This window comes from Lipotes vexillifer, unplaced genomic scaffold (assembly GCF_000442215.2).
Source record: "Lipotes vexillifer unplaced genomic scaffold, Lipotes_vexillifer_v1.1 scaffold977, whole genome shotgun sequence".
Taxonomy (NCBI): Eukaryota; Metazoa; Chordata; class Mammalia; order Artiodactyla; family Lipotidae; genus Lipotes; species Lipotes vexillifer.
This window is the reverse complement of record NW_006783088.1, coordinates 4,676,637-4,699,168: the sequence shown is the minus strand read 5'-3', so window position 1 is coordinate 4,699,168 and position 22,532 is coordinate 4,676,637. Positions and strand designations below refer to the sequence as shown.

The window sequence follows — 22,532 nt, the reverse complement described above, 5'->3', positions numbered from 1 at the left end:
GCCCCAGGGGGTCCCAGCAGCTCTTTCCCTGCAACACCCCTCCTCACTGGACAGGTCCTTCGAGTCGGAGGGTATGTGGGGTTTGTCGGGCCTGGGTTCTAATCCCGCTCTAGGACCTTAGCAAGTCCCTCAAGGCCCTGAGCCTTAGTGTCTCATCTACCAAACTGGAGGCTCATGTCTGCAATCAAGTAACATCATGATGTCACACCTCTGACCACCTGCCACACTGAGTACCTGCTAAGCATATTTCTGCATTATTTCAGTTAATCCTCCCAACACTGCTGGGGAGGAAGCTTCTGTTTTTAATCTCCATTTTCAAGTTGGAGAGAGCAAGACTCAGAGAGGTAGAGTAATTTTCCCAAAACCACACAGCAAATGAACAGTAGAGACAGGGATTGAACCCGGGCAGGCTAGCTGTTGAGTTCTCACTCCTAACTCTGGCCTCACAGGGCAAAGCACCAGCCCTGTGATAAGGAGGTTGTGATCAGCTGCCCTCTTCCCCCATCGGCTACAAGGGCAGGCCGGCCACTGGGACACCCCAAGGAGGAGGGGTCCCCCAGTGGGAAGGCTGAGAGGGCCTTGCTGTTTTGTAGGGGGAGCACCATGGAAGGCGACTGTCTGAGCTGCATGAAATATCTGATGTTTGTGTTCAATTTCTTCATATTTGTAAGTATTCCTGGAACATTCCCGGGGTCTCCCCAGGCCTCTGCGGGGTGGGCAGGACCGGCTGCGGCTTGAAAGTCACATGGGTCTGAGTCCCAGGAACAGGAAGAGGGGCCAGTGCTAGAAGCAGCTGTACCTGCCCAGCTTGGGGGCTCACGGTGGGGAGGCCCCCAGCAGTGCCCACCCCACTCCTAGAGCCCACCGTCACAGGAGAGGTGTTTTGCACAGCCCCTGGGATAATGCTTCAGCTACTCTAAAAAAGAAAAGATAGGGGCCTTAGTCCTGGCTGCTATCTTGAAATCTGACCCCTGGTAGGGAGTTGGGGAGGGGGAGGATTGGGGTGATCAGAGGGCAGCAGGGAGCCCCACCCAGCCCTGACTCCCCAGAGCAGTTATGCACATGGGAGCTGGCTGGGCGGAGCTGACGGAGCCAGCTGATGAAATCTGAAACCTCTCTGGGACCAAGAGACCTGGGTTCAAAGCCCAGCTCTGCATCTCCAGCTATGTGATCTGAAACACATTTCACCCCTCTGAACCTCAGTATCTTCATCCTTTAATCTCCCCCCTCAACAGGTTTTTTGCAAATGGAGCAAGATTAGTTTAGGAAGTGCCTGCAATGTGTCAGCTCCATCCCCTTCCAACCTATGGATTCTATTCGTGAAAGAACAGAGGCCCTGGGGGCTCAGGTGGCCAGCCCAGCGCCCTGTAGCACAGCCCACCTGCTCTGCTCAGACCCATGGCCTCTCCCAGGAGCAGAGCCACGCTCATCGTGTGACCCCACCTCCACCTTTGACCTTAGTGCAGCCAAGACCTCGATGAGTAAGCATCTACTGATGTCCCCCAGGGCAGGGTCACTAGGAAAGAGAGACCTCTTCAGGTCAAGACTGACTCTGTCGGCCTGTCTGTCACCATCTATTTTTTGTACATTTCAGCAACTCTCCTGGATTCCCTCCCCTGCCCCTAATCCTGAAGAGCAGGGAGCCCCCACAGACTTGAATTCTAGACCCAACTTCCAAGGTGGGTGGCCCTGGGCAGTCCCAGTGTCCCTAGGTGAAATGGGGCTGAGTCATCCTGGGCCACCCAGTTCATGCCTGAGCCCCGCCCTTGAAGCAGAACTCAGAACACAATTAGTAAACCCCCAAACCTCCAACAGCTATGAGGAGGTTTCCCTGGAGGTTTGTGGGGAGACCAAGGAGAAGACGTCGCGCAGCAGATGGCGAAAATGTAGATTCTGTCGTTGGCTGTCCCTGGGTCCCTCAGGCCTCTCTGCCTCCGCCGTCCCATCACCGCACCTGAAAATATCGCCTCTTGCCCCAAACCATCCAGCTGTTCCCCCAGCTTACAGACCCCTCAGCCAAGCCAAAGCTCAGCAGTTTTCTGTCATTCCTCAGGTCCTCCCATGACACGGGGATTTCAAACACTTCCCAGCCTTTAAAATCTGATGATGCCAAATGGTTTCTCCTGCAACAGGTCTGTTTCCAATACTGGTCTGCGCCCAAGACCAATGGAACGGATGTTTATTGAACCCTGCCAAGCACCTTCACGTCCGTTCTGTCCTTTCTTCTTATTCGGGGCCACCTCGGGAGGTGGGAAACAGTATCTTCTTTTAACCATGGGGAAGCCAAGGTTCAGAGAGGTTAAGCCACTTACCCAAGGTCACACAGCTAATAAGTGGCACAGCCCTTTCTCTGGACTAAGCTGCCTCTCTCCAAAGATAAGTAAGGCATGGAGACGAGGGCCGTGGAGATGAAGACATAAAAAGAATGTGATGTGAGAGTGGTGACCCCATCCCAACTGAGAGCTCCTGTTGAGGACAAAGAGGGTGGCTTTTGTCTGTGTTTTCCCAGCATAGGTGTCAGAGCATGTTCATGGATTTGGCGAGAGTCCTTGGGGCTGGAGTCAGGGAGGCCTGGGGTTCAGCCCCGGCTCTGCCGTGAACTTGCTGCGTGACCTTCGGTAAGTCCGTTGGTCCCCTCTGGGGCTCAGTGTGGAATCAGAAGGTTGGACTGAATGACCTCATTATCCAGCTGCTCTAACATTTAAGGAGAATATAAAAGTGGCGGATAAACTCTACATGACATGGCTCTCAGCAGCCCGAGGTGGGGCGTGGGTCAGAGACTGGATCTGGAGGTTGCGTGACACACCGCAGGTCAGGGTAAGTAGGGCAATTCAGAGCAGAGGAAAACGCTGCCAGGACATTGACTCGAGCAGCAAATGGAGTTTCTGCCCAGTCCACCGGGCACTCAGCGCCTCCGCCCCAGGGCCTCGCTCAGGAAAATGGCGTGTGTGTGTAGAATGTCTAACCTCCGTGTCTGCCTGTTTCTTCTCCCCTCTCCTGACTGGCCCCGGAGAGCAGCTGGGCGGGGCCTGCCTGCTGGGCATCGGCATCTGGGTCATGGTGGACCCCACCGGCTTCCGGGAGATCGTGGCCGCCAACCCCCTGCTTATCACAGGCGCCTACATCCTCTTGGCCATGGGGGGCCTGCTTTTTCTGCTCGGCTTCCTGGGCTGCTGCGGGGCCGTCCGGGGGGACAAGTGTCTGCTGCTGTTGGTGAGTACCCCATCCTCCACCCCACCCATGGGTGCCCCGGGCTGGGTGTTGGCGGCCCTGTGTCCACACTACGGGGGACTCACACTGAGATCTGAGCCGAGTAGGCCGTCCTCCAGGAGCGGGAGGGGCCACCAGCCCTTCCTACATGCATCTGCGCTTGGACCCGTGCCTGCCATGTGGGTGAGCTGCTCCCACGTGGGCAGCGGCCTTGGCCTCCAGGTCTGAACAGCCAGGCTTCTCCAAGGCGGGGTCAGCTGAGAACGCTGACTCGTGATGCTTTCTACTTGCTTGTAAGACCTAGAATATATAACTCTGTGGTAAGAGAGCTAAGACAGCTATCAGATAAATCATTCAGCTTTCGCATTTCCACTTCTAGAATAGAAATGATATGACCTCTGAAGGGCCTTTATTCATTAAACAGTCCTTGACCCACTATTACAGGCCACACAGTTCACTAGGTGCTATAGATGCATCAGGGGCCGAGTGGCCGTCCCCTCACTGGTGGACAGGCTGGTGAGAGGCAGGCGAGCCCACGAGGATGAGCTGGGCAGGCCTGGGCTTGTGTGTGCGCTCTGCTCTGTCTTGTAACTAATGATCTGACTCCGGTCTAGTTTCTTAACCTCTCTGAGCTTTAGTGTCTTCTCGTTAAGTGAGGGGCAAACCAGCTCAGCTGTAGGTTGGAGCCGAACAAGACAAGCGGTGGATGTCCCGTTTCTCTGGTCTTCTGGGTTCACATGGGCTGTGGCCCTTTGGGCCTCTGCTTACTGCCCTGGCCTTGGTGATGGGGCTTCCTCTCCTACGAGGTCCTGTGCCCCCGCGGGCTAGGAAAGCCGGGTAGAGCGCAGTCCTGCTGGAGGGTAGGTTAAAAACGGCCCAGCTTAGAAGTGTGTGCGTGGAAGGGCCAGCTTGCAGACGCTCCTCATGGGTGAGCAGCCGCGTGGGTCGGGGGTTAAGTGATAGGGAGACATGGGCTGGTCAGTGACGTGGGCTTGCAAGGCGTCCGTCCACTCCTGCCGATGAGCCGGCACCAGTGGCTTTGGGAGGCAGAGATCTGGCACAAATGCCTCCTCCCCAGATTAGAACAGACTGTACACTCCCCATTCGTGTCACAGATAGAAAGTGAAATCAGCTGTGATGTGTGTGACACAGGCGCCCTGGGTCCCTCTGGCCTTGGGCAGCTGGGTAAGCAACACAAACTTTCCTTCTGGAGAGAAACAAAGAAACCCGAGGGCGCCCCCTGGTGGAGAGCTCTGTACAGCGTCGGACGGTGCAGGGAAAAGTCTGGGCTTGGGGAGCTGGGGACTTTGAAAGGAGCTGAGTATGGGTCCCAGGACACACCAGAGCTCCCTTCCTACATCCCTCCTCTGCCCACCCTGCATCTCAGCCCCCAGGGCTCATCCAACGTTAATGGGCTCATCCCTGAAGCCAAGACAGGAAGCCGGGCCGGGGCTCTGGGCCAGGAGCAGGCTGGAGGCCTCGCAAGCCCTCTCGAGCTAAGTGGCTCCCTCAGAGCCTGCCAGCTGGAAAACACATCACTCTCCCCAGTGCTTAGGGGAGAAGGCTGAGACCCCGGGGTAGGAGGAGGTTTGCCCCAAGTTCCCTGAGAGAGAGTTAAGTCCCGGCTGTGGCCGGTGTGCCCACCAAACCTTGAAGTCACCCCTTCCGGACATCCCCTCTTCTGCCTCCTTCCTCCCTTATGTCTCTTCAGTCTCATTATGTGTGTTTCTCCCTTTCTTTTCTCGCTCTTTCTCTGCCTCTGTCTTCCTGTCTCTCTATCTCTGCCTTTCTCTTGATCTCTTGGTTTCTGTGCCTAATGCCTTTCCTTCCCCTTCTCCTGGACCACGCCCCCTCCCCCGCCCACCTCTGCCCCCTCTCCCTGCCTCTGTCTTTCTTTACTTCCCCTGCTTCCTTTCCCCCTTCCCCTCCCCTCCCCTCTCTCTCAGAACCCTAACACACAACCCTGAGGTCACAGTGCAGGTCAAAGCCAGGGGAGTCTGGGACTCAGGTCTGCTGTCTCAGGCCAGGGCTGATCCAGAGGCTCCTAACCTGGAATGGGCTCAAGTGGTCCAAAACTCACCCAAAATTATGTGCGAAATATGTCAGGGCCTCCATGTGTGTGCCTGTACCTATGTGTTGTATGTGTGTGTGGTATGCCTGCTTGCGTGTTTCTAGGGCCACCACAGCTTCTGGAAGGTTTTCAGAAAGATTCATGGAAAGTAGGAAGAACTGCTTTCTCTTCCAACCTGGACTCAGCTGTGTGGTGGTTCCAGCTGAAGAGGGGCCCCAGGTCTCACCCCTCCTGGCCACTGCATCCTTTTAAGAAGTCTGAGCCGCCTTCTTGCCCTTCAGGGAAGGAGGGAAGACTTATCTTGAGAGAAGCCAAGAGAGAGTGACTTTAGTCACCTCTGGAACTGTGGCTTAAAGGCTTGCAGAGAGAGGAGGCCTGGGGATAGGACTTAGCTGGGCACCCCTCTGCCTCGCTCTGAGGCTAAACCCCAAGGGGTGCCAGTGACCCTTAGCCCTGGAGACAATGAGTCTAATGTCAGCTAACGATCAACTCTTCTAAAGACACATTTTCCAAACACTCCTGTCGATCAGTTTCACAGCATTTTCACGTACCATGGAACAATTTCAGCCTATTGGTGAGATTGTGTGGCATCCCCCTTTTCCTAGTTGCTTACCTATAACTAGTTTGAGGAATGTTTTTAACCCATTTTTAGAAAGATTCACATTTTAAAAATATTTTATAACCAAGACCTGCTAAATTGGGAAAGAGAACAGCAAAAAGAGATGAGTGTAATTTAAAAGTGATAAATAAGCTGAATAGTTCATGAAAATTTAATAGTTCATGTAAATTTGCTAAATATTATTAGCAAAAATTTAATAGTTCATGTAAATTTGCTAAATATTATTAGAAATGAGAACTAAAAGCTGACATGCTGTAGGCAGATGGCTTAGAAAAGTCTGGAAATGCTCACAAGTAGGCAAAATAGCAGTTTTTACCCCTTGATTAGTTTTCTGAGCCTAAGCAAAGTGTGATAAATGTAATGTTCAGGGAATTACTGGCAAATGTGTCCTTAGGCAAATGGGATAAGGTCAGATTAACTCTAGGCAAACAAACCCTGGGAAAGGCCCTGGTTAGGGGAAGCCCCAGGAAGCATCAGCCCTGTGGCCAGGTCCAGGAGGAACCCCTCCAAATAACCAGTAGTAACCCTGTCAAGCAGGAGGAAATTATTTCGTGCCGGAGACGTTAGCAGAAGTGACGTTGGTACCGATGTTGGCCCCAAAGCCCTGCACTTTCCTTCAGGTGACTTAAACTCACATATTCATGTTATCCCTCAGTCCCCATGCTTGGGGAGACCTGCTCCAGGCAGGAGCAATGGCCAGGAGATCTGCAGACCCCCTTCCTCTGGGGAGGCCCGCTTTCCCCATCAATGAGTTACCAGGTTCATTCTGTAATTTCATCTCATGAATCTTATGTTTTTCATCTCATGAATTTCATTTCATGAATCATGAACCTTGGCTCAATGGAAACTCCGTGAGGATGGGGACCACATCTGCCTTATGTGTATTTGTTTACCAGTACCTAGCACAGTACCTGGCACAGCGTAGGTGCTCAATAAACAGCCCTAGAATGAAGGAACAGAGAGGAGGTGGTCTCAGAGGTGTGGGTAAGAACATGGGCTTTGGAGTCAGAAAAACCTTGTTCTAATCCCTGCTCTGCCACTTCCTGGCTGTGTGACCTGGGGTCAGTTACTTAACCTCTCTGAACTTCAGGTTCCTCATATGTAAAATGAAGATAATAATACCTCCTTCCCAGGCATAGTGTTGTGATCAGGGTTCAGTAAGAAAATATGCATCTTGTTTAACTCTGTTCCTGGCACATATAAGCATTTGATAAATGTGAAAGCAAAAGGATTGGTGTCGATCCACAAGAGATCCTGCAGGCCATCTGAAAGTCTTAAGACTTGGAGGCTCTTCTGGGTTCCAGGAAAACATGGCGTTAGGAGGCTGTGTTCTGGAATCAGAGTTCCTGTGTTTATCCCATCTGAGCCAGCTTGGTCAAGCTCTACCCTCTCAGGGTTCCAGTTTCCCCATCAGTAAAACAGAGGTGTTGTTGATAACAGCAGCTGCTACTCCAGGCTGCCCAGAGGGTTCAATGAAATCACCCATGTAAGAGCCACAGTGCTTAGGTGTTAAGCCCCTCATAGATTGTAGCTATTGTTATTTTCCCGGAGATCACCCACGCCAGCCCTTGTCTTCAGGAAGGCCATGCTTCCTCTTGGTTCTGAGCCACCATCTGAGCTGTGCTCACATCGTGCCAGCCTCGTGCACAGCGCTTCACCTGCATCGTCTCACTGACACGGCGCTAAGTCCCCTGGAAAGCACATGCAGGCTCCCAGAGTTATGAGCACGTGGAGTTCACGAGTTCTGTCTCACCCATAGTTTATGACTGTCTAAGCCGAGGTTGATAGGCAGAGACAGCTCAGTCACGTCGCTGGGGTGGAAACCATTTCCGAGGCCGCTCTTTTGCCAGCCCGAGGACAGCCAGCAACTCCACCGCGAGGGCAGAGCGCGGGGCGGGGCTCCGTGGAGGCCATGTGAAAGAGAACTGGATGACCATCTGTCACCAGCCAAATGGAGATGCCAGGAGCCCGGCCAGGGCCCTCCATCACTGTCACAGGGGTGAGAGGCTGCAGGGGTGGGGAACATACCTCTCAGCCCAAGGACGAGCTTGTGGAAGTGGAGGGGGATGGGATGGGCATCGTGGCCAGGGTCAGCCTGCCCGGGGATACAGGTGTCCCTCTGTCACTCTCCTTTCTGGTTAGGGAGCTCTGCCTCCCAACCTCAGTCCAAGGTCAGCCCACACAGCTGACTACAGCAAGGCTGCCCCTGACCTGCTGGAACCAGAGCCCCAGGGTTCAGAAGAGCCACTGCCAGGCCAGCCCTGAACTGTGCTCTTCAGCAAAGAGAGAAAAGGGGTAGCGTGGTGCTCTGAAAGGAGCTGGATTAAGAGGACAGGATTTGGTCTCAAATTTTTGAGCTGCACACCTTTGGAAAGGAAAGTTATTCTCCTTCTCGGGCTTGTTTCCTCCCCTGTGGAAACGGGGGCCAAACAGAAAAGAGACCATGGGACAGGTGTCGGGTTCTGATGCCAAGCAAGCCTCTATGAGACCAGAGACCATGGGCTTGAACCTGGCGAGACCTCCCCGCTACCCCCGGCCCCTGTGGCTAAGGAGTGAACAATGCATGCCTTGTGCTGGCTGATCTGTTTAAGCCAGGGGCTCTCCTTGGGTTTGGACATTGAAAAAAACAAAACAAAGCCTTTGGCAGGTCTAGGAGATGTTTCATGTCTGCATCCTGGACGGATCATCTCACTCTCCGTCCTAAGCTCTCCCCGAAAGCAGTCCTCAGACCAAGGAGTTTGGAGAAACCTCGGGACCTCTATGGGGCAGCTGCTGTCAGCGCTGAAAAGTCAGGGAGGGTATATGACCTGGGGTCTTCCTGGGATGAGGATAAAGTGACTGGAAGAGACAGGATCCAGGAAAGAGACAACCCTGTTGGCTCCAAAGATGGATTGTTGGTGTGTTTATTACGAAAAATGTCTGGCTTACGGCAGTTAAGTTCCTCAGTCTCTCAGAATCAGTACGTTGTGTCAATCGTGTGACCAATGGAAGGGTACCTCGGCAAGCGGTCAGCTGCCCCCTTCCCCCCCTCCCCGCGCCCTCGGGGCTCACGGGCCTGCCGCCTTCTCTCTGCAGTTCTTCCTGTTCATCCTGATCATCTTCTTGGCGGAGCTCTCGGCGGCCATCTTGGCCTTCATCTTCAGGGAGAACGTACGTACTGGGCCCCGTGTGCTCCGGCCCCATTCATGGCCAGCCCCTCCCTCCACAGAGGGTCTCACAGAGTCAGTGCCCTCTCATCCAGTAGTTCCAGCCCAAATCACAACCCACCGGCCCAGCAAGGCCCCACAGCCCAAAGAGAGGAGACCCCAGTGAGCTTCTCCCTAAAAGAGCTTTTCCAGAAGGTCAGAGTCAGAGGGCCCTTAAGGGTCTCTGCTCTTCCCAAGTATCTTCCCGCACCTGGTTCCATCTTCCATTCCACACCTTGCCCACCTGTGGCCCAGCAGTAGTCATCTGACAGTCTGAGGATAGTCAAAGAGGATGTCTCTTGAGGCTTCCCTGGTGGCGCAGTGGTTGGGAGTCCGCCTGCCGCTCACATATTCATGTTATCCCTCAGTCCCCATGCTTGGGGAGACCTGCTCCAGGCAGGAGCAATGGCCAGGAGATCTGCAGACCCCCTTCCTCTGGGGAGGCCCGCTTTCCCCATCAATGAGTTACCAGGTTCATTCTGTAATTTCATCTCATGAATCTTATGTTTTTCATCTCATGAATTTCATTTCATGAATCATGAACCTTGGCTCAATGGAAACTCCGTGAGGATGGGGACCACATCTGCCTTATGTGTATTTGTTTACCAGTACCTAGCACAGTACCTGGCACAGCGTAGGTGCTCAATAAACAGCCCTAGAATGAAGGAACAGAGAGGAGGTGGTCTCAGAGGTGTGGGTAAGAACATGGGCTTTGGAGTCAGAAAAACCTTGTTCTAATCCCTGCTCTGCCACTTCCTGGCTGTGTGACCTGGGGTCAGTTACTTAACCTCTCTGAACTTCAGGTTCCTCATATGTAAAATGAAGATAATAATACCTCCTTCCCAGGCATAGTGTTGTGATCAGGGTTCAGTAAGAAAATATGCATCTTGTTTAACTCTGTTCCTGGCACATATAAGCATTTGATAAATGTGAAAGCAAAAGGATTGGTGTCGATCCACAAGAGATCCTGCAGGCCATCTGAAAGTCTTAAGACTTGGAGGCTCTTCTGGGTTCCAGGAAAACATGGCGTTAGGAGGCTGTGTTCTGGAATCAGAGTTCCTGTGTTTATCCCATCTGAGCCAGCTTGGTCAAGCTCTACCCTCTCAGGGTTCCAGTTTCCCCATCAGTAAAACAGAGGTGTTGTTGATAACAGCAGCTGCTACTCCAGGCTGCCCAGAGGGTTCAATGAAATCACCCATGTAAGAGCCACAGTGCTTAGGTGTTAAGCCCCTCATAGATTGTAGCTATTGTTATTTTCCCGGAGATCACCCACGCCAGCCCTTGTCTTCAGGAAGGCCATGCTTCCTCTTGGTTCTGAGCCACCATCTGAGCTGTGCTCACATCGTGCCAGCCTCGTGCACAGCGCTTCACCTGCATCGTCTCACTGACACGGCGCTAAGTCCCCTGGAAAGCACATGCAGGCTCCCAGAGTTATGAGCACGTGGAGTTCACGAGTTCTGTCTCACCCATAGTTTATGACTGTCTAAGCCGAGGTTGATAGGCAGAGACAGCTCAGTCACGTCGCTGGGGTGGAAACCATTTCCGAGGCCGCTCTTTTGCCAGCCCGAGGACAGCCAGCAACTCCACCGCGAGGGCAGAGCGCGGGGCGGGGCTCCGTGGAGGCCATGTGAAAGAGAACTGGATGACCATCTGTCACCAGCCAAATGGAGATGCCAGGAGCCCGGCCAGGGCCCTCCATCACTGTCACAGGGGTGAGAGGCTGCAGGGGTGGGGAACATACCTCTCAGCCCAAGGACGAGCTTGTGGAAGTGGAGGGGGATGGGATGGGCATCGTGGCCAGGGTCAGCCTGCCCGGGGATACAGGTGTCCCTCTGTCACTCTCCTTTCTGGTTAGGGAGCTCTGCCTCCCAACCTCAGTCCAAGGTCAGCCCACACAGCTGACTACAGCAAGGCTGCCCCTGACCTGCTGGAACCAGAGCCCCAGGGTTCAGAAGAGCCACTGCCAGGCCAGCCCTGAACTGTGCTCTTCAGCAAAGAGAGAAAAGGGGTAGCGTGGTGCTCTGAAAGGAGCTGGATTAAGAGGACAGGATTTGGTCTCAAATTTTTGAGCTGCACACCTTTGGAAAGGAAAGTTATTCTCCTTCTCGGGCTTGTTTCCTCCCCTGTGGAAACGGGGGCCAAACAGAAAAGAGACCATGGGACAGGTGTCGGGTTCTGATGCCAAGCAAGCCTCTATGAGACCAGAGACCATGGGCTTGAACCTGGCGAGACCTCCCCGCTACCCCCGGCCCCTGTGGCTAAGGAGTGAACAATGCATGCCTTGTGCTGGCTGATCTGTTTAAGCCAGGGGCTCTCCTTGGGTTTGGACATTGAAAAAAACAAAACAAAGCCTTTGGCAGGTCTAGGAGATGTTTCATGTCTGCATCCTGGACGGATCATCTCACTCTCCGTCCTAAGCTCTCCCCGAAAGCAGTCCTCAGACCAAGGAGTTTGGAGAAACCTCGGGACCTCTATGGGGCAGCTGCTGTCAGCGCTGAAAAGTCAGGGAGGGTATATGACCTGGGGTCTTCCTGGGATGAGGATAAAGTGACTGGAAGAGACAGGATCCAGGAAAGAGACAACCCTGTTGGCTCCAAAGATGGATTGTTGGTGTGTTTATTACGAAAAATGTCTGGCTTACGGCAGTTAAGTTCCTCAGTCTCTCAGAATCAGTACGTTGTGTCAATCGTGTGACCAATGGAAGGGTACCTCGGCAAGCGGTCAGCTGCCCCCTTCCCCCCCTCCCCGCGCCCTCGGGGCTCACGGGCCTGCCGCCTTCTCTCTGCAGTTCTTCCTGTTCATCCTGATCATCTTCTTGGCGGAGCTCTCGGCGGCCATCTTGGCCTTCATCTTCAGGGAGAACGTACGTACTGGGCCCCGTGTGCTCCGGCCCCATTCATGGCCAGCCCCTCCCTCCACAGAGGGTCTCACAGAGTCAGTGCCCTCTCATCCAGTAGTTCCAGCCCAAATCACAACCCACCGGCCCAGCAAGGCCCCACAGCCCAAAGAGAGGAGACCCCAGTGAGCTTCTCCCTAAAAGAGCTTTTCCAGAAGGTCAGAGTCAGAGGGCCCTTAAGGGTCTCTGCTCTTCCCAAGTATCTTCCCGCACCTGGTTCCATCTTCCATTCCACACCTTGCCCACCTGTGGCCCAGCAGTAGTCATCTGACAGTCTGAGGATAGTCAAAGAGGATGTCTCTTGAGGCTTCCCTGGTGGCGCAGTGGTTGGGAGTCCGCCTGCCGATGCAGGGGACACGGGTTCGTGCCCCGGTCCGGGAAGATCCCACATGCCGCGGAGCGGCTGGGCCCGTGAGCCATGGCCGCTGGGCCTGCGCGTCCGGAGCCTGTGCTCCGCAGCGGGAGAGGCCACAACAGTGAGAGGCCTGCGTACCGCAAAAACAAAACAAAACAAAACAAAAAAGGCTGTCCCCCCAGCACAGAATGTGTGCCATGCAGGAGAACAGGACAGAGCCCTCTTTGATGAGACCCTGGCAAGTATGAAATTTGGGCACCTTGCCGCTATAGACCATCTTATCACAGAGGCTCCAACCACCCGGGTCCCTGCCCTTCCCTGCAGCAGGGAGCAGGGTCATACCTCTCACACGGTGGCTTCTTCAGGGCCTGGGACGCTTGGCTCTGTCTGAGGAACAGCTCAGGGCGGGGGGGTGGCGGTGGCATGAGGGGGCGAGTGCCCCACTGTGGACCAGCCCTCGGTCTGGGAGGAGCTGCAGGGATGGTGGAGGTTCCCAGGTGGCCCTGGCCTCAGGCTTGCCGAGGCCCGTGTGGGTAGACTGCGTTTTCATGTCGGGGATCTGACGATGCAGTGAGGCCACAGGTCCTGGGGTTGGAGGTGAGGGCCTGCCCCAAGTTAGCTGCTTGAGGAGAGGGTCACTGGCACCAGAACGCTGAGGCCTTCCCCCTCCGTTCCCCGGAGCAGGTCACTGGAGAGGCCAGGGAGGGGAGCTGTATCAAGCTGCTGTAGATCTCAGCCTGCCCCCTCCCTTTGCCTCCAGCTCACCCGCGAATTCTTCACCAAGGAGCTCACCAAGCACTACCAAGGCCACAACGACACAGACGTCTTCTCTGCCACCTGGAACTCGGTCATGATCACAGTGAGTGGCCCCAGGGATGCTGGGAGCATTCAGAGCCCTGATGCCCAGTGCAGCCAGTGTCTGGCCTCCAGAGCCCGCCTTGTTCATGTGTCTGCACAAACATCAGTAATCAATCAGGCACTGTTCCACCCAGCCCAGACCGGGTCTCAGAACCCTCGTTCGCACAGCTGGCAGCCACTGCCCATGCCTCACAGTCGAGACTCGGGAGGAAACCTGTTTGCTCTCCGTGCCTTGAGTCCTCGAGCAATTGTAAGGGTCATCGATGATAGTAATCATAGCAACTATTTATTGAGTGCTAAGTGCCGGTGAGGTAGGAATGGTTACCACCACCCTCACTTTACAGATGAGGACGCTGGAGGCTCAGAGAAGCTGAGTGACTTTCCCACGGCTGCACAGGAGGAGCGGCCAACCCGCACCTGGGTCTTGACTCCGCTCCCGCCCGCTGCTGCCCAGTGGCCTCTGGAGTGGCTGTGTGTCCGCACCCCCATACCTGGGTCCAGCTCTCATCCCCCCTTCTCTTTGCTGTCCTCCTAGTTTGGTTGCTGCGGGGTCAACGGGCCGGAGGACTTTAAGTTTGCATCAGTTTTCCGACTTCTGACTTTGGACAGTGACGAGGTGCCGGAGGCCTGCTGCCGGAGAGAACCCCAGAGTCGGGACGGGGTCCTGCTGAGCAGGGAGGAATGCCTCCTGGGAAGGGACCTGTTCCTGAACAAGCAGGTACCAGGCCCCACTCCCCCAGGCAGGGAAAGCCTGTCCATCGGGGCTTGGGTGGCCAGAGCTGGGTGGGTGACAGTGTGGGCCGTGAAGGTCTGAAGGCACTCAGGGAATCCCATGGAAATGTTGGCTGTGATATGGGACTCCTGAAGGGGGGCTGAGGAAGGCTCCATGCATACTCCTGAGATCCAACCAAAAGGGGGAAAGGATGAGAATGTCAGACAGTCCATCAATGGCTGTGAGCATTCAGAGCCCTGATGCCCGGTGCAGCCAGTGTCTGACGTCCAGAGCCCACCTTGCTCATGTGTCTGCACAGACATCAATAATCAATCAGGCACTGATTGAGGAGTGGGCCTTTTGGCTGGGGCTCAGGGGTGACTCGGAGTTTTCCAGTGTTCCAGGTAGAACACTCCCTGAGCTTCTGGTAATGCAGGTGTCAGGAGCCAGAAACAGGATTACGCAGTGGGGCCCCTCCTCAGCTGTGCATTTTATTTGGAGGGAAGCTCACCTTTGCCATGTGGGAGCACCTCCGGATCCCACGGGAGCAAGGTTTCCCTGACCTTAGTCTCCAGAGTCTGGGAAGCTCCTAGACCTCTTGGCTTCTTTTACAACCCAAGGACTTCATCTCAATCTCAGAAGAAGCCCTTTCCCTTGCTGTGTGTGCCACCTCTGGGGGCTGCAAGGGCCCCTGCTATGCCCTCTCCGTGAGGCAGACAGTACCCTTGACCTTGATCCCCCTTCCCACTGACCAGTCCCCCTACACCTCAGGGGTGTGTGTGAGACCAGGCTAGGCAGAGCAGTGGGGGGAGAATGAGGGTGACCTGAGCCCCATACCCCTTGCTTGATTCGGCCTTTGATGAGGCTCTCATGGCAGAGTGCCAGGTGCAGGGGACACAGCAGGGGACAGCAGACAAGACCCCTGCTCCTGCGGGGCTTACAGTCTGGTTAGAGGAAGCAGACGATAAGCAAGCAGCCAACACATAGCGAGTCATAATTTCACATGAAATAATAATTTTACTCTAAAGAAAATAAAACTAGATGATGGGCTAGAAGGGACTGGGGTGGGATGGGGGCGAGGCTCAAGTCCGGCCTCTTAGAGTCCCGGGGGGTGGGTGGGGGTGGGAGTTGGGCTGCAGCCTGACACTGCCTGTCTGATGAGACTCTTTCCAGCCTCAGCTTTGCCTCATGAACTCAGCACCCTCATCCCCTGCACCTGCTCATGTCATGTCCAAGGACTCATCAGGCTCCAAAGCCACATTCCTTGTGGTCCGGCCTCCCTGCACTGGGGGAAAGAGACCTAAATAAAGAGACAAAGGTCCTGGAATCAGGCTGCTATGAGCTGGGGGCAGGGGCAGTGCCCCAGGAGTTAGGTCTTGGCCTTGAGGAGAGGCTGCATGGCGTGGGGGGATGTTTCAGGCTGTGATGTCAGGCAGACCTGGGATGTTAGCAGCTGTGTCACCTTGGCCAAGACACACGCTCTGGACCTCAGATTCCTGACACAGTGGCAGAGACTGCTGGCTGCCCCCATGCTCGGTTCACGCTTCCTCCTTGGAAAGAGGTTTAGAGACCCCATGACCACCAGGTAAAGCCCCCCTTTCCAGCCTCCCTTGCAGCTAAGCCATATGACCCAGTTATAGCCGAAGGGAGGTGAGCAGAGGCGATTTGTGCAATGGAGTCATGTCCTTAAGAGCAAGCACTGTGCCTGCCCCTCCTTCTCCCCCGGCCCCCGCAACCCCTGGCTGGTGGTGACAGCCATCTTGGTGACAGCCATGGTGACAGCCATCTCAAACCTTGCAGAGGAGGGTGGCCCCCTAGAATGTCAGAGCATCAAGGCGCCTGGGACACTGACAGCTCCATGAAGCAGAGCAGCCAGCACAGCTGGGGGTTGATAAAGACAAACAAACTTCTACCATTAGGACTGCCTGCTGCCCACCGCCAAGCTTCTATCCTAAGGCCACTTGTGAATTGTTCAGGGAGGCTTCCCATGGGCCCTGTTCTTTTAGGGCTTCATCCTGACATGCTTCCCATTTCTGGATTCATCCGCCATTATGATGCCTCCTTCCATCTCCTGGGTGTGGCTTTGAAATTGAAGTTCATCAGAGAGGTCCCTGTGCGGCTACATTAGTTCTTTACGAGGACTCTTCCCCTGTTTCTCATGAGGATTCCCAGAGATTGACTCCTGGGATTCCTTTCCTGAGACACCAGCATCCCTCCTGAGCATTCTTGCCTTTTAAAAGCCTCTGCTGAGGGACTATTTCTATTTGATTTTTCTCCAAAGCCCACTTCCCTGAAGCCCAGGATGCATTTCTGAATTTGCCTCACATCCTCTTCACAGTTTTGAGTCAGTGAACATGTTTGACTCCAAGTAACTGAAAATTTAAACTAAAAGGGTTGAAGCAAATGGCAAGCATTCTGGAAGACAGCGCCTTCTCACATTTATCAGTGGCTCCATCATGTCAATCAAGGCCTAGTCTCTGTGATCCTTGTGGCCTTTCTTTGTGCTTAGTACTTCATGGTGGCAAAATGGCTGCCACGGCTCCAGACATCCCACCCATGTTGAAGACAGGAAGAAGGTGGCACCAGCTTCTTTCCCAGAAACCCCCATCAGACTTCTGCTCCGGTCTCACTGGCCAGGACTCAGTCATATGGCTGTCAGGAGCTAAGGCAGAGTGCACTCATCTATGGGTGTTGAGTTAGTCCACCAGCCCTGTTTATCACTGAGTGCCAATGAAGAGAAATAAAGAAATCCCGAAAGGTGATCCATGATGAATAACCGGGCTCCTCCATTGGTATGAGTTGAATCCACCATGGCAGCTTCTCCTGCTCATTCCTCAGCCTTCCCTGGGTCAAAATAGTCACCCAGGCAAGTCAAGAACGTATTCCCCTGCTGGAAAAAAAAATATCAGGGAGTGTGCCAGGAGACGGTGATCTTGCTAGACCTCGACTCCAGGCCAGTATGGTGACCACCAAGAGGAAAGCATCCATTTTTCCCACTTGTCAGGGTGGTCTTAAGTGTTCTCTCCCCACAGCATCGCTGTTTCTCTGCTTTATCCTCAGTGCTCCCCACCCATCCGCTTCCTGGTGGGTTGTGACTATGGGTGCTGCTGTGTCTCCTCTAGACATAGAGTACCACACTCTCATCCTCCTGACGAGGGTAAAGCTCTCCAGCCAGAGAGTGAGCGCAGCCTGTTCAAAGGCCCTGGGGTATGAGGGAGCATGGTGTGTTCCAGGGACCAAGAGAAGGCCAGTATGGCTGGAGCACAGTGAATAAGGCAAGACTAGCTCAAAGCGAGGGTATCAGCAGAGCCAGACTATGCAGTGCTGACGGGCCCATGGCAAAGATGCTAGAAAAGCAAAGAAGCCCATGTCGAGTTCTACGTGGGGTTGTGGCCATGTTGGCACTCTGGCTGCTCAGCGGCCAGGGGTTAGAGGTGGACCTGAGTGAACAGGATGGATTTTTACACTGGTCCCAGTGAGAAACAATGATGGGTTAGACCAGGATGGTGGCAGTGGAGATGCAGAGAGGTGTATGGATCTGAGAAATGAATCAGGAGGTAAAATGGTGGTAGGCCGACTTTGGGGAAGGCAGGATGAGGCAGTGATGAGGGTGACTCCATAGGTCCTGGTTTGGGGGAAGATCTCAGATCTGGTCTGAGGCAAGCTGAGTGTGAGGTGCCTTTGGGACCTCCAAGCAGTGGTAGCCAGTGGACAGTTGGACTTAGAGGGCTCGGGGGAAGGTCCATGCTGGACGTATAAATGTGGGTGGCCTTTATGCTGGCACGTCTGGCCTAGCTGCCCTCTGTCAGATTAGGTTGGGGGGCGCCGCGACTGGTCGGGAGCCAGGAGTGGGAGGATGTTCTCTCTCTGCAGAGACGGAGGATGGGTGCTGGCGACAGCGGCACAGCTAGGGGACTCGCAGTCTGTGGTGGCAGCCCGGGGAGAGATGGTCCCCTGCAGCGTCTCCTTGGGCAGGGTCAGGATAAGGGGTGGGCATCCATCCTGAGGGTGAGGAAGAGGTGATACCCCGGGCTGTAGGCAGCTCCGGGCCCTGAGCCAGGGACTCCGCCTGGGTGAGCGAGAACCGAGGCTTCTTGATGCAGCTCCTGGGAGCTTGGACCTCCCTCAGTGTAAATAGGCTTCGCTGCCTCCTTGGGTGTGACCTTGAGCAAGTAGTCAGCTGCTCCCTCCCTTCTTTCCTCTTCCCTGAGGGGCTGGAATGGGGACTAAGTCATAACAAGCACATGAGGCCACAGCAGAGTTCTGGCAAGGGCGGACACTCGCTGAGTGTTGGCGGCATCTTCCGTTCACCCACTGCCCTCACTGCTCCCTCCTAGGGCGTCTCAGTACCAGGGCCTCCATCACACAACTGGTCTGCTCGATTCAGCCCGGGGACCCAAAGGGCCTTTGGTACCACAGCCCAACAGAGGGCAGATGAGCAGTTAAGGCCCCAGGTACCTCATCCACAGCAGATGAGGGGTGCAGGGACATCTTCCCTCTGGGGACAACTCCCACCCACCGGCCCGGGTGAGGCACAAAAAATCAACTTCAAGTTCAGGAAGGGATTTACTGCTCCTCCTGTCCCCACACAGTATAGTATAGGTGTGTGTGTGTGTGTGTGTGTGTGCGCGCGCGCGCGCACACGCGCATGTGTGTGTGTGTCTCGTGCACGGATCCCCAGGGCGCGCGCGTGTGTGTATGTGTGTGTGTGTGTGTGTCTCGTGCACGGATCCCCAGGGCATGTGTGTGTGTATGTGTGTGTGTGTCTCGTGCATGGATCCCCAGGGCGCGTGTGTATGTGTGTGTGTGTGTCTTGTGTACGGATCCCCAGTGTGTGTGTGTGTTTGTGTGTGTGTGTGTCTCGTGCATGGATCCCCAGGGCGTGTGTATGTGTGTGTATGTGTGTGTGTGTCTCGTGCACGGATCCCCAGGGCATGTGTGTGTGTATGTGTGTGTATGTCTCATGCATGGATCCCCAGGGCGTGTGTATGTGTGTGTGTGTGTGTGTCTCGTGCACAGATCCCCAGGGTGTGTGTGTGTATGTGTGTGTGTGTGTCTTGTGCACGGATCCCCAGGGTGTGTGTGTGTGTGTGTGTCGTGCATGGATCCCCAGGGTGTGTGTGTGTGTGTGTGTGGTGCACGGATCCCCAGGGCGTGTGTGTGTGTGTATGTGTCTCTGTGTGTGCATGTACGTGTGTGTGTCTCGTGTACGGATCCCCAGGGCGTGTGTGTGTATGTGTGTGTGTGTGTGTGTGTCTCGTGCACGGATCCCCAGGGCCATAGAGGGTAAACCCACACACCCAACTCTGCACTCAGACATTTCCCACCACCCAGGGGCACAGAGTGAGACAGCATGGTCCTAACGGGACTAAGGGCTGGCTCCCTGCCAACCCTGTTCAACGTGCTTTGTCTGGAGCATCTCATTTTATCCTCACACAATCCTATAAAGTAGTTAGCCTACATAACCCCAGTTTCTGGATTGGGCAAGTAAGGCCTAGAAAAAGTAAGTACAGGCCCACCTCAGAGATTCTGCGGGTTGCATTCCAGACCACCATGATAAAGAGAGGGACACGAATTTTTTGGTTTTCCAGTGCCTATAAAAGTTATGTTTACACTACACTTTATTAAGTGTGCAATGGCCTTATGTCTAAAAAGACAGTGTGCATACCGTGATTTTAAAATGCTTTATTGCTAAAAAAAAATGCTAACGATCACCTGAGCCATCAGCCAGAGGTAGTGATAACGTCAAAGATCACTGACCACAGATTCCTGTGACACATCTAATAATGATGAAAAAGTGTGAAATACTGCGAGAATTACCAAAATGTGACACAGAGACACGAAGTGAGCAAATGCTGTTGGAAACATGGCACCAACAGACGTGCTTAACACAAGCCTTCAATTTCTCAAAAAACACTATATCCATGAAATGCAATAAAACGAGGTATGCCTATCGGTTTGCCCAGTAAGCAAGTGGCTGGTGTAACCACCACTTCTCTCTGGGTTATTGGTGCTTCTTGTCTGGAAGGCCCCCAAACCGCACGACAAAGCCAGTGTCAGGGTAGAGGGGTGGTGTGCAGCAGTGGGTGCTGTCGTCGGCCTCGGGAGGCAGGTGGCAGCCAGAGGGGATGACGGGAGGCCAGAAGCATCCCTCCCAGGCTCTTCCCTGTCTCCCTTCCCTTCCCTCCAGAGCAGGCCAGCTTTCTGCTGCCATGGCTCTACGTGTTGGGGTTCTGATGCTTTAAAAAGAGTTAAACAGACCAAGGGGGTTGGCAGTTTGAGTTCTGCCCCGACACGGCTCTGCAGGCGGATCCAGGATGGCCCTGGCCTGGCCAGGCGGATGGGGCTTCCCTGCCAGCTCTGAAGTTGCCTCCAGCCACTCTGGGTTCCTGACCAGCTGGCCTGTGGGAGGGTGCCCTTAGGGCTCCGATCACACAGCCCTTAGCTGGGCTCCCAGTGGCGCTGCTGAGACAAGGCCCGAGTTCAGCTAAGACCTTCTTTTCTTGTTGTCCTTGCCGGGACTGTGGTGTCTCAAAGCCCGGCCATGGCAAAGGCATTAGAAATCACCTGGGGCACCTGCTCACGACGTAGGTTCCTGGGCTCCACACCAGACCCCCTGATCCAGAGTCTTGGGGGTGAGGCCTTGGCATCTGCATTGTTAACCACCTCCCAGATGATTCTGACACACCGTCAGCCCCAAGAGCACTGTGGATCCAGGTCATCACGCTGGAGGGGTCTGATTATCTGGGTACATCCTATTTGCTGCTGTGCTCAAAGCGGGGCCTGTGGGAGGCTTCCCTGCCCAGCCCCCATCAGCCTCCAGCAGGAGGGTCTCATGCCATCCACCTGGCCACTCTGCCCAGATCACGTCCTGCTGTGCACCTGCCTGGGCACAGCCTCATGGGGCGTCATTTCCACTTCCGGCCAATGAGGCGGGGCTTCTGGGTGATTGACAATGGGCGTGAACACCCAAGAATCACCTAAGAATCACCCAAGAATCTCAACAGAGCTCAGAAACAGCCAGAGTCACCCAACAGGGACCAGGCACGATCCCCACCCCCACCCGGGGGCTCTTCCCCTTGCAGGTCCTCTGGCTGGGCCCAAAGAATACACAGCTTCTCCTAAGTGAAAGAAAATTCTCCTTTAAAAATACATTTCATTCAAGGCAACTACCGTGCATCAGTCTCTGGTCAGCATGGTGCCAGGGTAAGGAGCATGGACACGAAGATGACCAAGACGTGAGGCACCCAGGGTCGGATGGGGCTGAGGTCACGTGCTGGCAGCTCCTGGCTTTGCTCGCATGCCATCCTTCTCTTTCTCTTTCTGTCTTACTGGGTCCATCTATATCTCAGTCTGTACATCCTGAGGACTGCTTGAGAAAGCAGTAATAGCACAGGAATTCAATCCATTTAGAAGGGGCCCTGTGAGAGCTGGGCTGGTCCTGGAAGGCTGCCTGGAGGAGGTTAGATATGTGCTGGGTCTTGAAGAATGGGCTGTGTTTCCTTAGGGCAGAGGCTACAAACCAAAATCCAGCTGCCAGGCTGGGAATGGGAAGGAGTAGAGAGGGTGGGTGTGGGACAATAGGGGATGGTGGCGACTGTGGTTCCCCAGGGAGCACCTGTCCCCAAGTACTGCCACATAGAAAGAAATGATGGCTTACCTAGCTGGATCTTCTGATTTTGTGAGAGAAGCAAGGAGCCCAGATATTTATTGGAAATTTCCCAATATTCCAATCAAAAAAGAAGAAAGGGTCTGTGGCTGATTCGGCAGCAGTCAGGCTGGCAGTTTTCAGCCCCGCCTTAGGGGCTGGAGGGCCAGGAGGGTCTTTGGTGTATTGCTGCTGAGTGGCTGAGCTTTGGGGCCACATGCCAGTTCCCAGGCTTCACACCCCTGTCCTGAGGCTGGCCCTTGACCTCTGTCCCTCCTTCCTGGCTATGGCTTTACCTCTGGTCCTTCCCTCCCAGGGCTGTTACACGGTGATCCTCAACGCCTTTGAAACTTACGTCTACCTGGCCGGAGCCCTCGCCATAGGGGTGCTGGCCATCGAGGTAAGTAAAGGCCCCCGCTTCTGTGGCTCCTCAGAAGCAAGACAGACACCTACACAGGGTGTCTCAGGCAGATCCCCCATGGCCTGCACCCCCAGCCTGCCTCCGTCTCCAGGTCCTTAACCCAGGACCCAGTGGGTCCCCACTGCAGGGACGATGGGCAGGTAGGCCCAGCCGTGTCTGTCTGCTGCCTGCGAGCCACCCTGGGACTCTGGGCACATCTGAGCGAGTCTGCGGGCAGTGGGCATGGACAGGCCCTGAGAGTCGCTGCCCTCACCCCTACCCACGGTCCAGAGTGAACTCTGAAGGATCAACGCAGCTGATTTCAGGGAGGGGCTACAGCCTGTGCTTCTAGATCAGGCCCATTCTCTGTGGGGTGTTCAGGGCCTGCGGGGCCTTGAGAACCTCACAAGTGCACGTTGAGCCCCAGAGGTGAAGACAGAAGGGCCCTGAGCCCCCTCAAACGGAAGGCAGCTGCAGACTGTTGTAGCCACCACTAGGTGGCGCTTTGGCCAAAGGGCAGAGCTGCCCCCTTCCCTTCCTTCTACCACCCTCCCCCCCCCCCCCCCCCCCCGCCCCCC

General features: G+C 54.8%; 1 protein-coding gene across 1 annotated transcript in view; it reads left to right on the top strand.

Annotated features, from left to right (window-relative positions):
* Nucleotides 1-598: 598 nt before the first annotated feature.
* TSPAN18 (tetraspanin 18) overlaps nt 599-22,532 on the top strand; it is a 23,837-nt gene continuing 1,903 nt past the window's right edge. Inside the window, exons 1-6 of the mRNA XM_007455802.1 lie at nt 599-666; nt 3,019-3,213; nt 8,976-9,050; nt 13,097-13,195; nt 13,730-13,912; nt 21,871-21,954. Coding sequence (XP_007455864.1) covers nt 604-666; nt 3,019-3,213; nt 8,976-9,050; nt 13,097-13,195; nt 13,730-13,912; nt 21,871-21,954 — 699 coding nt within the window. The 5' untranslated portion in view covers nt 599-603. The remainder of the gene's footprint in view (nt 667-3,018; nt 3,214-8,975; nt 9,051-13,096; nt 13,196-13,729; nt 13,913-21,870; nt 21,955-22,532) is intronic.